The following is a 15,648-nucleotide window of genomic DNA, read 5'->3' on the forward strand; positions in this document are numbered from 1 at the left end:
TAAATTAATAAAAGTAATTATATTCCGGCGAAAAAGAATAGGCAGAATGATTCATAGTGGCGGGATGACTCACATGACATGTAATTTGTTCTGTGGATATTTGTGCATTCCCAAGAACAACACAAAGAAATACAAGTTTTGCGGTTCGATAAGAGAGGGCGCTACGGCTAGCTTAATTATACCCGATACTCAAAATGAGTATATTAGATTTGTGGTGAAAGTGGATGTGTGTAACGTCCAGAAGGAAGCGTTTCCGACCCCATAAAGTATATATATTCTTGATCAGCACCAATAGCCGAGTCGATTGAGCCATGTCTTTCCGTCCGTCTCTCCGTCCCTATGAGCGCTTAGTGCTCAGAGACTATAAGAGTGAGAGTGAGTGAGAGTGTAAGTCACAGTTACAAGCACCCGACGACACGTTCTGACTGACTTTCTGTCTCTCTCGCACGCACGCACTCTTTGTCAGTCAATCTTAGCGCCGTCTGCCGGAGGAGAGCCGTACTGCCTAAGTATGGGGTATAAATGTAGAGCTACGGTCGCAGCAGCCACTCACAACTTTCCCCCTTCTTTTTTTTGTTTGTTATGTTGGTGCATCTTTTGTATGAACATCTGTGAAGTTTTATTTCAATCTGTCAATTCATTCTTTATTTTTTAAATCATTTACTATCGACGTGTCATAGACATTTTTTACAATGTAAAAAATCAAGTATCGTGCAGCGATTGATTATTTTTTTGCAAGGTCTAAAAGCAAAGGAAATTTATGACCGAATATTAAAAGTCTATAAAGACTCTTCGCCTTCAATAAATTTAATTTAATTTTAATTCAATTAATCTAAACGTGGTCGTACGAGCCTTGAAGACGATCCACATCAAGGACGTCCAAAATCAGCAACAACACCAAAATTTATAGAAAAAATATAGGATATCGTATTGGAAAATTGTCGAGTGACTGAAAGAGATCTTGTAGAAGCCCTAGGCATCTCATTGGGTAGTGCAAGAAATATTTTGACTGAAACATTTGGTTTTAGAAAGCTGTCTGCTAAATATGTGCAACATTTAGAGCCTTTTCAAAAGGATAAAGTGGGTTTTGTGCGTTGATTCATAAGTATGAATGAGACTTGGGTTTGTCACCATGATTCTGAATGAAAAAAAGAGGCTAAAGAATGTGAACCTGGTTGGTTCTTCGGCTCCTAAACGAGTTAGTGTCCGGAAATCGGCCAAGAAAAGCCCTGCTAAATGCCTGTCTTCTCGTGCTCTTCTTTCCCTTTTCCCCATGCCTACAGCTGTCCCTCCCTATGGTGCCCTCTCTCTTGTCCAATTTGCTCTCCTTTTTCTCCATTTCTCTGCCTTTTGGGAGCCTCTTTTGGAGCGAGGCCCGTGCGAATCGTTCGATGCATACTCAATGCCCCTTTTTCTTCCTTCAACTACTCTCCGATTTTATTTTATTTATAAATCATTGATTTATTTCAAACTTTTACGCAAATTTGTCTTTCTCTCTCTCTCCCTCTCTCCTCCTCTTTCTCGTTCTCTTTTTCGTTTGATTTGCCATTTGTTACTTCTCTCTTTAATTGTCTTTTGTTCGGTTTGTTTTTTTTAATTCTTTTTTTTTCTGTTTTTTTTTTCTTGCACCGAGAATGTATTTTTGGCCGAGTTTTTCATTAATTTTCGCATCTCATTATACGAAAACACACACGGAGAAAATGGGGGAAAACTTGAACGCCGAATGGGAGAAAATTCGGGGAAAAGTTACGAACAAATGTGTGATGTGTATATTTCCCCCCCCCCCTTTCCAACCCATCGTCGATTTTTCATCGATTTCAATTGCGTTTTGTTTATGGCGGCGCTGTCTTTGTCGATCTCTTTAGCCTCTCTTTCTGTCTGTGCTTCCCTCTCTCCCCCTCTCTCTCTCTCTTTTTGATTACCTCAACGAATGGCCTTCGGTTTTGGCTTGAATTTTCATCCAAGTTTATTTACTTGAACCGAAAACAGAACATTACACATACGCCGCATTGGCCTTGGCCAGAAATGAGGCGCTCTCTTCTTTTTTCTCCCCGCTAGCTGTCTGTCTCTGTCTCCGTCTCCGTCCCTCCCACTCTCCCACCATTAAGTATTCATTGCTACTCTTAATTAAAAGCGCACGCATCTCTAATTGGCATTAAGTATACGCCAGGGTGCAGTGCTGCACTTGACCAGGCCAACAGGCAGCAGCAGACGGCGGCAGGGAGGAAGCGACTCTTGTAAGAAGGCCAAATCCCGTAGAGAGTGGGGTAGGGACTGGATCCCGCTGTAGTCGATTCCCCCACAACAGTTTTCCGGCGAGATATTATGGAATTTTCTTTATAGAAGGTGCAACAGATGCAACAGACACCAAGAGGTCGTGCACTGCAGCTCATACACCTTTTTTATGGTCCCCTGGGGAGCCTTTTGTGCCTCGAGAGCCATGCAGGGCTTTCGACGCCATGTCGCAAGATCTTTTCGAGCTTCTTCCTCCGGCTTCGGATTCTTCCGGCGGCGATTCGATGGTACTCGGCGGAGAGAGGGACTCCTCTTTCTTTATTGGGCTTCCCCAACGAATAATGGTTACTATATCTTTAAAGATCATTCAAATAATGTGCATACTATCCCCCAACAAGGGCTGACAATATGTGCAATCGAAAACAATAGAAAAACGAGTGCAGTCAAGTGAAGTGAAGTGAAATCCAAAAGGAAAATGTGCCTCAGTTTGCGGAAATTTTGTCAGGCCTGTCGAGGTTAGTAGGGGACTGGCAATCGGAATGGAATGCATAAACCCATAAATAAACCCATAAAAACGATTAAGAACTGTTTAAAGAAATGCGAAAACTTCTTTCATTTTTGAAAACGAAAATGGGGAAGACCCTCCTCCTCCCCTCCTCCCCTAGTATCCAGCCAGAGATCCCACAGATACTATATAGAATCTATATTTATGCCACTGCGTTGACAGCTTTAACGTTTCTCGACCACAAAGCAAACAAAAGTCGAAAGTCGAAAGACGAAAATAGGAAAAGAACAGAACAGAAATCCCAGCGAGATAGAGATTTGCCAGAGAGAGAACAAATGGGAGATTATCTTTCTGATCCATTAAAAATATTCAATATATTAGTTGTTTGTGTATAAATAAATAAATTAGGAGAATGCATCCAAGTGGAGGGAAATGGGGGAAAGACAATTAATTAAACAATTCATTGAAAGTGTCAAATCATCAGCCTATGAAAAAGAATAGGCAGAATGAAATATAGTGGCGGGGTGGGGTTTACCCGGGCCGATCAGCAATGTCCAGTCATGCACATGACATGTAATTTGTTCTTTGAATATGTGGGCATTCTCTTTTGAAGCACTCGGCTGTGCGTCTCGAGTCGAACATAAGTCATTAAGGGCTGCGTCATGCGCACGACATGTGAATGTTTTTTTGCTTTTGTATCCTTTCGCATTCCCTTTTGAAGCATTCGCTTGTGGGAGGGATGGTAGAAGTTGGCGGCAAGTGGAACGCGTTTAAGCTTGAAGGAGACATCTTCTGACGGACATTCTTTCTGTTTTCTTTTCGCAGGTCGCAAATCTGTGGATGAATCAACGGCCGCCTCGCAGCAGCAGCAACATTCCAGCAACATTGGCAGCAGCTCCTCTTCACCCCAGCGTGTGGCCAACAAACGGAGCAGCATCATCCTCCAAATGCCAGCCGCTGGTCTCGGACAACGTCCCCCCAGCATCATCTCGACGGCCAGCAACCAGGATGAGGGGGAACTGAAGGCCAAAGGACTCCAGGGCGAGTCACTCGAAGAGCAGCAGCAGCACCACAGCCTGCACTACGTGGATGTGGGCTATCGCCTCAATCCCGATGGCAGCGAGACCCGGGAGGTCTACGGATCCGAGACAGAGCTCTACGACACGGCCAAGGTCACGGATATGCAACGGAAGTTCCATGGAGCCAATGGTTTTGCCCAGGAGACGAGCACTGTCTATGCGATCATCAAGACCGACCTCCAGGAGGGGACGCCGGCGGCGCCACCGCGCGGCCTGCTGCAGTCTCCATCTGCGGATGGATCTCCATTGCATCGCGTGGCGTACAACTCGCCGCCGGTGGGCGTGGTGTCGCCCATCAGGCGGAGGAATAACCAGGAGCACAGCGGTGGCGGAGGCAGTGCCAAATCCACGCCTCCCATTTCCCCCGCTCGCACAGCATTGGTCAAGGGGATAGCCCCCATAGCCTCCATCGATGCGCACGACGAGGAGGAGGAGCTGGACCTCGACGACGATGACGACGAGGAGGAGGAGGAGGAGGACGAGCATCTGACCGTCGAGTATGTGGAAGTGCGGGAGATGCACAAACAGCAGCAGCAGCAGCAGGAGGAGGAGGAGGCACCCGTTCTGCCCGAGCGACGGGCCCCCACCCAGGGTGGTGGTATTTCCCTGGAGATGCAGGAGGACCTGGAGTACGCGGACACCAGTGCCGGCGAGGATGAGGAGGATATACTCAATCATTTGGGAATGATTCCCGGCAACGATAGCCTCGACAGCGTCGAACTGATGGACGATGTGGTCGACGAGGTGATCAAAGTGCACGTCAATCACAGCGTGGCCACAGCCATTCCTCCCTCTCTGATGGGGGGTTCTTCTGCAGCTCCTGCAGCTCCTGCAGCTCCTGCTGCTGCTGCTTCTTCTGTGGCTCCAGTGGCTCCTGCTGCAGCCATTCCACGAGAGGATAGCCTGCCCGATGACATGACCGCCGCCGAGGCCGAACGATTGTTGAGCTCAAGGTGAGTCCCGGCTTCCCCTTTCCTTCTCCTTTGTGTAGGTGTTTGCTGTAGTTAACTCTAAGGCATGATTATCCTTAAGCACGAAACCTTCATTATGTCTGTTGGCTCTTAAGATTGGATTGCTTTTCTTTTAGTTAGATCTTAAGCATGCTCTCTATTTGTTTATGTATTACTTTGCGTATCATTATCCATTATCCACAGTACAATTTAAGAGCGTATCCGTATCCAAGCTTTCCCATGAACCTCGTGAACTGCAAATATTAGCTCGTTCGCCTTCCACCCTTTGGGGGCCACCACGACAGCCACAGCCCATAGACATCTCCATCTCCGCTCTATTCATCAGCACAGCTTTGCCACCTTTCAACAGCATGCAACATGCAGCATGCCTCACTTTTGTTGTAATTGTAAGCTAATCTGTCGCTTGTCAGGAGGATGCTAAAGAGCAGCCCCCGGAAGTTGTACCCGACTCAAAGGAAAATCCAGAGAGAGAGAGAGAGAGAGAGGGGGAGGGAAAGGGAAAGGGGTGGCACTTTAAGCTGCTGCCAAAAACCGACTCAAACTTTCCTCAATTGCTTGTTGCAACTTGTGTGCCGCACTGGAACAATGAACAATGAATCCCTGCCCTGGAGGTGCCCTGGAGGCAAAAGGTGCCCCTTTTGCTATGATTACACGCCGTACATCAATTTGTTTAATGACGTGTTGTGTGGCAATGCCCCCCCTGCCTCCTTTGGCTGCACTCGGACTCGTGTTCTCCTCGGACTGGCTGCCCTCCCTTGCTCCTGGTTTTGGGTCTCTTTGCCACCTTTGAACCCCTATCTATCCATGTACTATCTCCATATCCCATATCCTAGATCCCAGATCCCAGGTGCCGATGCAGTTGCAGTTGCAGGTGTCTACTGCTGCTGCTGGTTCAAAGGGTCACAAGGTGGGGCTTAACGGGGGGCTTTGGGCACTGCTTAAAGTCGATTTATGCTTCGGTTTGTGCAGAGAGGAGCGTGGATGCGTGGCTGTTGCCAGCAAAATTGACTTGCCATTGATTTATTGTGTGGCCAAACAGCAAACCCCGCAACCCCGCACCCCCCAAACCCCAAACCCCCCTCTGGCACTCTTGCCATGTATTAAAATGCAATTTTCAAGCGATTTTCCTCCCTCTTCGACTTTTCTCTGGAACTCTCCCCCCTGAAACCCTTCCCTTTTTCTCCCTGGAACTATTTATTTCGTTTTCGTTATATATATTTCACATTTCAACTCATTTTCCCCTCGTCTTTTTTTCTTCTATTCGGCGGGCAATTTATCATGAACATATTACCTGGGAATTACCTTCCCCCTCGTGCCCCCTCGTGCCCCCTCGTGCCTCCTCGTGCCGTTTCTGGCTTTCTGCGAGGCATTTTTCCAACCGTTTCGCACGCAAATAACCAATTTCGTTTCAGACGCGGAAAAGAACGCGGGCCATGGATTTTCCTTTGGCTCCAATACAAGCACACACACTCGTACATATGTAGGTGTGTATGTGTGTGCTCCGTACGTCAATTAGCGAAAGCATTTTGGCATTTGTTTGGCTTTTTATTTATGATAGTTTTCCGTTGTGGTGGGAAAAATCAGCGTCGTAATGGGGCTCCGATTCGACAGGAAAAACTGTCACTTTATGCCACTCAAAAGAGGGGGGAATCCCGGCTCGAATGGTGGCCAAAACTCGAAGCTCTAAAACGGGGGTAATCCTGCCTCAAATCAGGAAAAACTCTGCATTTCCAAAATAGAAAAACCACCAAAAAAAACTCGACTTTCGAAAGTCTTAAAAAAAGCCACACCGCACTCCTCTCTCGCTTTTCACTCACTTCCCAAAGCGCTTTTCACTCTTTTGGCCTCACTTTTCACTCATTTTCCAAAGCACTTTTCACTCATACTTGCGCTCTCTTGCGCTCTGCTCTCTCTCTCGCTCTCTGTGTGTGTTTTGCTGAGTGCCTCCTGTCTGAGTGCGTGCTCGTGCCCCGTGTGCAGTGCAGTCGCGTCCTGCCCCAACATTCTGTTGCAATCAGGCGACTCGAATCACATGCTCGTTGCCCGTTCAGCCTGTCGCATGGCTCAAACAGAAAAACAGCGAAACAAAAGGAAACAACGAAAGGAAAAGGTTGTACTTTTCCGTCGCAGAAAGTGCGCGCCAAACGCTGAAGCGAAAATCCATTTGCGAAAATAATGTGCGAGGAAACGCGAGAGGGAAATCTGTCTTGCGGCATCGGAACATCGTTTTAATTAACATTTTCATCGTGCTGAGGCGGAAAAACTCAGTTTTTGCACGGAAATAAGTTTTAATTAAAATCAAGGAGAATCAGAAGGAGACAGAGACGAAGAAGGAGAAGGAGGAGGAGACGGAGCAAGTCCCTGCGCGGTGACAAGTGCCAGGGATTCTCCAGAGGAGACAAGTGCCGCACCATCATTGCTCATATTGCCCCATTCTGTGTGGCATTTCTTTTGGTAGGTGCAAAAGTAAAAATATTATTATCAATATTTAATGTACGGGCCCTGTCGTTGGCAATTTTCCTTCATTTCCATTGGGGGGTGGCACGGGGGGGTGTGTGTGTGTGTGTGTGTGCTGATGACATTGCTCGTTTGCACATTTCCCTGCGAAAGGTTGTGGTTTTTCCTTTTTCCCCACACACTTCATTCTGCAGTTGGAGATGTGCAAATGTGGAGTCCTGTTCCTTGGGCTCTTGTTGGCTTTTAATTAGACAACTGTCTCCTCTGTATCGTATAGTTTCGTATCGTATCGTATCGGTGGCTGGCAATGGCACACACGAGCCTCGTTAGTGGCCATGTCCTGTGGTCTTGTGTCCTTGCTGCCTATGGTATATTAATGGATTTTGAGGATCTCCGCCTCCCCACCCACTCTTAGATGCTGGGATGCTCGGATGATGATTTGTTTGCTTCGGATTGTGAGATTGCGAAATGCCTCCTTGCTCTTTTGTGGTTTTCGGTACTGGAGGGCTATGGCATTGCATTTTGTGGCATGTTTGCGGTTGCAGCAGGGCCAGCAGGGCCAGCAGTTCCAGCAGGATATTCCAATTACGATTAGAGGTTAATCGCAATTAATTGGATTGCAGTTCTGTCTCTCTCTCCATCTCTATCTCTTTCCGACTGTCTCCACTCTGCCCCCACGCCGTTTCCTCATTATTTTAACGAGTTTTTCTTTGCTTCGGCTTTCCATTTACTCATTTACTTTCGTAGTTTATTCAAATTACATTTCCGTCGTCTGGTAATTTGAAGCGCAAATCGGTAGAAGAAAACAAACAACAACCAACAGACAGAATCTCAACCACTCTGCCACCCCAGCACGCCAGCACCCTCTCCAGGACCCTCTCTCTCTCTCTCTCTGTCTCTCTCTCTCCTGCCTTCATTATGGTCGTGGCATCGTGGCAGACATGGCAGACCGAAAAGCTTCAACGGGGCGGCGACAAGTGCTAATCGCTCATTTGGCATTCAATATGCTGACACCCCGACCACCACCCCCCCGACTGCCCCACTTTCTTGCCCTCTCTCTCCCCGCTCCCCGCTCTGTCATCACTTTTTTTGGTATGACTTTTTTAGAGGCTAAGAGAAGTGCAATGCATTTCAGTCAAGTTTGCTTTTAGTCTTCGTTGCGCTTTTAAGCTTATTTAAATTGCGGCGACGACTTTGGTGGCGCTACACAGAGGGGCAGGAGGAGGAGGAGAAGACTCTGCAGAAGGGGGGTGGGGAAAGTAAAAAGAAAGTGCATTGGGGAAGTGGTTTCTGTGCTTAGTTTAATTGTACATCCACTCTGACGGCTCTCTGAATATTTCTGTGTCTTTTACCTGTGCAAAAGTCGAATTTCCAGAATGCAGAAAATGAGCTAATTCGAGTTCATGAGAGTCAGGGGGAGACTAAGAATAGGGGAACAAGGAAACGGACACAAAAGGACACAAGACAGATGAGAGAGGAAAAGCATATCAAAGTTTTATGCGATTCGAGTTCTATTAGAGAACAGAAACATACTACCATCATAATGAGCTCTTTGGCATTGCTCACGAAAAGGATACTTTTATACACACCGTGATGCATCCGTGATGCAGACTGAAAGATAGATAGATACATTTGAAAGAAGATGGACGTATGGATTGAGGGAATCCCAGGGATATACAAAGATAGGTAGATGCAATATAGTACATAGATACAATATAAGATAAGATATGAAATCAGTTTGGGGAGCTACATCGATCTTGAAGAGCTACAGATGTTTGGGAGAACATCCGAAACGTGAATAAAAATGAATGAATACAAGCATACTGGGGAATAGATATGGATGGATCATAAGAGGCTCCTAAATAGACAGATCCTGGATAGATAGATAGATGGCATGGCATGTAGATGGAAAATACGGGACAGCTAGAACTCCTTTTCGAGCGGCCTGGATGGAAGTGCAGAATCATTTTAATAAGTATAAACCCCCCTTCTGTCACTCCCTGCCTTCAAAGGCAGAACGCATACAAAATTTATGACCCCTTCCCTGCGCTCCCCTCCTAAAAAGGGGCACAAATTTCCATGATTATTGCTTGTAGTTGCCCTGCCCTGCCCCATAATTCACATAATTTGAGGGGTTCAAATGCGATTTAATCACGCGGTCGCCCTTTCGAGTGGTTCTTTCTTTTTGGCATACGGAAAATGGGAACTGAATAGTAATTTGCCTGCCTTCCCCCCGCCTGCCTGCCTGCCTCTGGCTGCCAATGGGAGAAAAGTGCAAGTCCTGTGTTGACTAATTGAAAAACTTGCACTCCAACAGCAGACACTGGGGCGAGTCGGAGGAGTCGGAGGAGTCGAAGGAGTCGCAGGGGTCGGAGGAGTCGAAAAGGGTGGTTACGTTACGCCTCTGGGGGCCTCTGCTTTCACTTGAGTTGAACTGGAAATGCAAATTGAAATTCATTTGCAGGACAAAAGAAAGACTGCAAAAGGCAGGCAGGCGGCAGGCAGGCAGCAGGCGGGGCGCGCGGGGAAATCACACACATAGCAAGTGGCAATTGCCTAACACTCTCTCCCGTGCCCCCCTCTCTCTCTCTCTCTTTCTGTCTTTGAATTGCGGGCTAGAATTTGCATAAATTGCAGCAGCAGCAGCAGCAGGACACAGGATGATGTCCTTGTTGTCCTTGGCCAAAAGTCGCCACCCAAAAGGAGACTGCGAGAATGTCCAAGAAATGGTGGAGGCGAGCCCTCATTTATCTTTCAGGCCCCCAAATGTTTCGGGGCTCAACAGGAGCCGAAAGACGGGTTTTCTTTTTTTTCTTTTTAGTTTTGGCCGCCTGCCAGCTGTCCCCAAAACGTTTGTCCTTGACACGATGCTTGGTCTCCCATTTGAATGCGTTGCACCAGAGTGTGGCAAGAGGCAGGAGCCGCTGCCACTGCCACAGTCGCCTGACGTTTTCTGGCCAATTTGCGGGTCAATTGTGGGACAGTTTGTTCGGCATTTGGCCTCTGTAATTGCCCAGCGTAACTCTCTCTCTATCTCCCTCTTCCTCTCTTTCTTTCAACTAGAAGGACTTTCAGTGGGTCCTGAAAAGAGGCAACGCGCTCTTTTGTCTGAAAGGCGTGCGGAGCAGGGGCAGGGGCGGGGGGCAGGGGCAGGGACCAGTGCCAGTTCCAGTTCCAGTGATTGGAGGATTAACTTTCTTTAGCCGCGAGTGCGAGTCCGACTGCTGCTGCTGACTTTTGCCCTATTTTTTGTTGGTTTTTTTTTTTTTTTGTTTTTTGGTTTTTTGGATGACTCTTGCCGCTGGACATTTTCCCAGTTAACTTGGCCTTTGTTCCGCTGCCGCCTTTCCCCCTTGAAACGTGGCCCTTCGCTGCCTTTTCCCTTTTTTTCGCTGCCCTGCCATTTTGAAACATATTTTTCTATTCACACTTTCTCAATATTTGTTTGGTTTTTGGGCGGCTTAAACTTTTACTTCTATTTTCTCGACTATTTTCATTAGATTTTCCTTCCATTTTCATTACGTCTTTATTTTATTTTGGTTTATTTTAGTTTATTTTCCGTGCGATTTTCGGTGCATTTTTGTTGGGATTTTCGGTTGGTTTTGAGCTGAACTTTTGCCTTTGACTGCATTTAAAAATAAAAAGTTTTTAGCGCGAATAATTCTTCTTTTGCTTTTACGAGTATTTGGTGTGGGTGGGGTCAGAGGTTGGTGGGTCGGGGGGTCGGGGGGTGGCGTTGTAATCTTATTTGTGTGCTTGGCTTATCGCACGCCCTGTCCTGCCACGCCATGCGCCGCCTTCTTTCTCGTACTGTTTCTGCTCTTGGCCCTCTCAGTGGCAACAAAAAATGGCAACAAATGGGGGCGGAAGTGCGCTGCAAGTGCAACCAGCAAAACTTTTTGATGGCAACTTTGGAAATGGAGCACGAATGACGCTTTGGCCCATTTGTTGGTATTTATTTCAATAGTTCTTGAGATACACTAACGGCTCGAACTGTGTGCCAACATGCCAGGCCATTCGATGGTGCCTGCCCCGCCGAAGAGCGGATCTCTCGCGCAGAGTATTTTCCCCATCGGTTTGCTCGGGAAGCATAGAGTAGGGCCCCATTCCCCATTCCCCACTCCTTCTCCTCGCCCATTACTTGCATTCAGCGATTCTTTCAACGCGCTTCGGGGTCCACTAATGCAGCCGTGTGCGGCAGCAAATGGGGCACACCCACACACACACACACAGTACACCTTTAGCACATCGTTGTTGACGATGATGTTGGGGCTTTCTGTTTACGCAATTCGAAGGCATGGGGCATGGGGCATGCGGCATGCAGCGCGCATAAGTTTCAGTTTGTGAGGCAAATACTTGAATTTATAGTTGCATAGAAGTTTTTGCTAATTCAAAAGATAAAGATGAAAGTGGGATACAAGATAAAGACACAAGGTGTGGGGTGGGATAAAGATAAAAGCAAATACAAAGGCAGGGCAGGACAGGGCAGGGCAGGACAGTGTGGCAGTAGAGTGTGGCAGCATCTATCTATGTGTATCCATCTGTCTGTTACCTGCCGCCTGCTGTGCGAGAAAGTACTTGCAACGTCGTCACACGTTGATTGCCTGGCAAATGGGGAAATGGGATGAAATGCGAAATGGATTCTCTACGCCACGCCACGCCATGCCACTCCTTTTCCTCAAATTCTCTCAGTGCCGTGCATGGACAAGTTTTTGCATTTTAGTTGCAAGTTATGGAAGTTCCCTGCTCCTCCAGGCGGTGGTCATTGTTGGCCCCGAAATTGTATTTAAAACTGTTTTCCCGAAAGAGTTCTGAACGGGTTTCGAGTGTGCTCTGAGTGGGCTTCTCCAAAGATGGAGAGATGGAAATGGGGCGCACTCCTTTATGAGGAACTAGAATGAGTTGGCCCCCCGGTTACGCCCACTTTTGTTGTTATCCGATTGCTCGGGCATTTAATTACCCCAATTTCGCATCATAATCTCTGCTAGCTTTTTTCTACGGGAAGCTGCTGGAGGAGATGATTGTTTGGAAAAGAGTTTATCATCGGTTGATGGGTGTGTGCTGTGTGTCCCATCCATCAGGGTACCTCCTCTGGGCCCCCCCTCCCCCGCCCAGTGTTGTGTCACTTGAATCGAATGAGTTTTCAATTGAACATTGCTCACACGCAATGCTGAACCGCTCCCTCATCTTGCGTTCCGCTCCGTTCCGTCCCGTTCCCCCCGAATGACATTGTTGTTTCCATTTTCTTGTTCAGATGCGGGCCACACGCATCTCCCACGCACAGGCACAGGCACTGGCACGAGCACAGATGCACCCATTCCCATTCCCAGTCCCTGGAATATAATTTTGTTGCCAAGTTGTCATTTTGTAACATTGTCAATGCTGGCCAACCCGCCACCCCTTCCTCCCTCAAACCCTACATCTTTCTCCTACTGTCCTCTGTCGTTTGTGATTTTTGATACCCTGGCTTTACAATGAGCATCAATAGTGGAGAGCTTATTCCTGGATACGGAAACCCAATTAGACATGAGTGCATTTTGTTTTTCTTTCCTTTACTCTCCTTTACTCTTTTCTTGTGCCCCAACAAAAAATGGGAGTACCACTACTGTCGATGGCAATGGGCAGAACCAATAAATACCGAAATTAATACCCAATTCTGATTTGCGATTTCTTGTAGACTCTACAGTTTTGTAGCTAGGGTGCAAATATTTGGCAGACTTGTAGCTAATGTTCATATCCACCCAAATACCAAAACTCATCATAATCCATCAAGATTAATCCTGATTTTCGGATTCTTGTGGAGCCGAAATCCACAATTTTATAGCTGTGGGACAGTTGCTTGGCAGTATGGGGAATAATCCGATAGTTCGATAGGTTCGAGGGGTATCTGCTTGGTCGGTGCTACCCCGTCGTCGGATGCGTCGCCAATTTTTCTCGTTGCATACTTTGGTGCGCACGCAGTAAATATTGTTTCTGCCTGATTGTTGTTTCTGGTCCTCGATTCCCGATTGCCGATGCCCTGTTCCCGATTCCCTGTTTGGATTCTCCACTGAGAATGTTGTTGCTGCTGCTGGTTGAATGTCGAATGTTGACTGTTGTTCTCGTACGTGTCTGCCATGATAAAATTGTATTTTCAATTTGCATTGTGTTCGCCCTCTCGCTCCCTCTTGTTTTTTCCACATTCAAATCAAATTTCCACCCGTTGCATGTGATTACAAGAGCCCAGCGAAAATTGTGGCAATTTTAAGCAGATAAACCATAAATATAAAGCCCATCCAACATATGCAGAAGAGCAGAGGATGCCCCTGCTCCAGCTCCTACCCCTGCTCCAGCTCCAGCTCCATCGAGCGCATTATCATCGTCATGATTCACCTTGACTTGGTTCTACGCTCAAAACCAGGCCAAAACTTTCGCCCCGCACACACACATAGACAGCAGACAAGGGACAGACTCTCGACTCGACTCCTAGAGAATGATAGACCATCGTGTTCCCCCAATTTAGACCAAGCGAAAGAGCTATTAATAAACCGAAAGCTATAGCCCTGCCCTGCCCTGCCTCACGAATGACTAAACATAAATTCTGTTAAATTTATCACAGAACACAATGAAGGAAGGACATTGTCGTGGACGTAGGATACATGACGTCATTGTGTGTGGGCCAGGGCCACCAGGCGAAAACTCACTCAAAGAGCGACGCAGCTGGCGAGCGAGAGAGAGAGAGAGAGAGAGAGCGAAAATGAGTGCGTGGAAAAGAGAGTGTGCCAAACTCTTGAGTGAGTTTTTCAGAGACAGCGACAGAGAGGCACACAGGGAAAGAGAGAGAGAGAAGCTCTACGGCTCTGCCACCTTTTTTTGTGGGGCAAGGCTTTGGCATTGTGGTTTCCTTATGGCTGTTGTTATTTAAATTAATTAAAAATGTATGACGAAACAATAAGCAGACTGACCTTGTTTGTTTGTCCCCACACACACCGCACGCATAACCGCCCGCCCACCCCTTGGACAAAGCCACAAACCCCTGCCACATCTGGGCAAATATTACCCTACTATGTGTGCCGCGCTTTATGGCATTTCCATATGCCATACACTTTGATGGCTCTCTTCCCCCCAGGGCAGAATTGTTGTTTGTGGAAGATCCTCCCCCTCCCTCGCTTCTTGTGTGGACGATTGACAAATAGTGCCATTATCCAGCTGTATTCCAAGAAGCCTCCACTGGGAGGCCAGGGAACTCGGGGTATCCTATACTCATATGCCTATGTGCCTTTCCAGAGACTTTGAGGTTTTTCTTTTGTGGCCCACTTGTGGCTACTCCTACTTGTTCTTCCTTCTGCCAATGCCTATGCTCCCCCTCCCAAAATACAGGGTATCTCCTTTGTGGTCTTTAGTCCTTGTTTTATGTGCATTTCTTTGACTTGAATCAAATTTTGTCGCTTGTGCTCCAATAAATAGGCAACGAAAAACAGCGTCCCACCACTCCGCCCAGAACAAACAGAACAGTACAGTCCCCAACCGCCCCCCCACCATTTCCCGCAATGCTGCATAATTGCATTTGTCTTTCACACATTTTCCCCAAACACTTTTCCTCGGAATATTTTCCGCGTGTCGTGTGGTGGTGTTGCATTTAAATATCGTTAAAGTTGATGCCCATTCGAAGCGGGTGGCTGCTGTTGTTGAAGTTTTTGCAGCTTTGTCGCTTTGTTACCGCGCTGCCCCTCCCTCACTCCCGCTTATTTCTCATAATTATTTTTTCCGCTGTTGCCAAACGAAACTTTGTCATCGTCTCACGTCACCCGCTGCGTATGCGTGATATTTTGTTATGCATGCAACTGCGGGGCCCCCGATGCCGCAGGCATCCCCCGAGAGGAGGGCCGCCGAAGGTGTGGCGTGTGTGCGGCATGTGGCATGTGGCGGTATGGCCTGGAGGAAGAGACCAGGAGTAGCTCTGCTCCACATTTTGCTAGCAATTAAAAAAAGGGACCGTGTTAGTTGTATTTTAATTATAAAACTATAAATTTATGCTAATTCTTTTTATTTTTTTTTTTCTTTCTGTCCACCAAGCCTGAGAGAGAGAGAGCGCGAGAGAGTTTTGAATAGCTGCAGGGATCAGTGCTTGAGTGGAGGTGACCTCTGCCTCCCATATCCCCTCCATAAGCCGCTTAGGGGCTCTCCCTTTCCTCTCCGCCATCGCTTGGGGGGCTTTCTCTCTCTCTCTCTCGCTCCGCCACACATAAGTTTTTCGCTATTTTCCACGATTTGCACCACATTTGGTTTTGGTGTTTGCCTAAATGGCATTTTCAATGGGTTTTTCCTCTCAATATTTGGTTGTTTCTCGTTTATCCTCTCTTTCGAGTGGTTTCGAGTGACAATCCATAGAGATTCCCCATTGAAAATCGCTGGCTAATTA

General features: G+C 47.2%; 1 protein-coding gene across 19 annotated transcripts in view; it reads left to right on the forward strand.

Annotated features, from left to right (window-relative positions):
- LOC108151662 (AF4/FMR2 family member 4) overlaps window positions 1-15,648 on the forward strand; it is a 63,393-nt gene that overhangs the window by 35,526 nt on the left and 12,219 nt on the right. For all 19 annotated transcript variants that reach the window (XM_017280383.2, XM_033387668.1, XM_033387674.1 and 16 more), the window contains one exon: window positions 3,566-4,772. In XM_017280383.2, the coding sequence (XP_017135872.1) occupies window positions 3,566-4,772 (1,207 nt within the window). The remainder of the gene's footprint in view (window positions 1-3,565; window positions 4,773-15,648) is intronic.

Source organism: Drosophila miranda, chromosome XR (genome assembly GCF_003369915.1).
Source record: "Drosophila miranda strain MSH22 chromosome XR, D.miranda_PacBio2.1, whole genome shotgun sequence".
Classification (NCBI taxonomy): Eukaryota; Metazoa; Arthropoda; class Insecta; order Diptera; family Drosophilidae; genus Drosophila; species Drosophila miranda.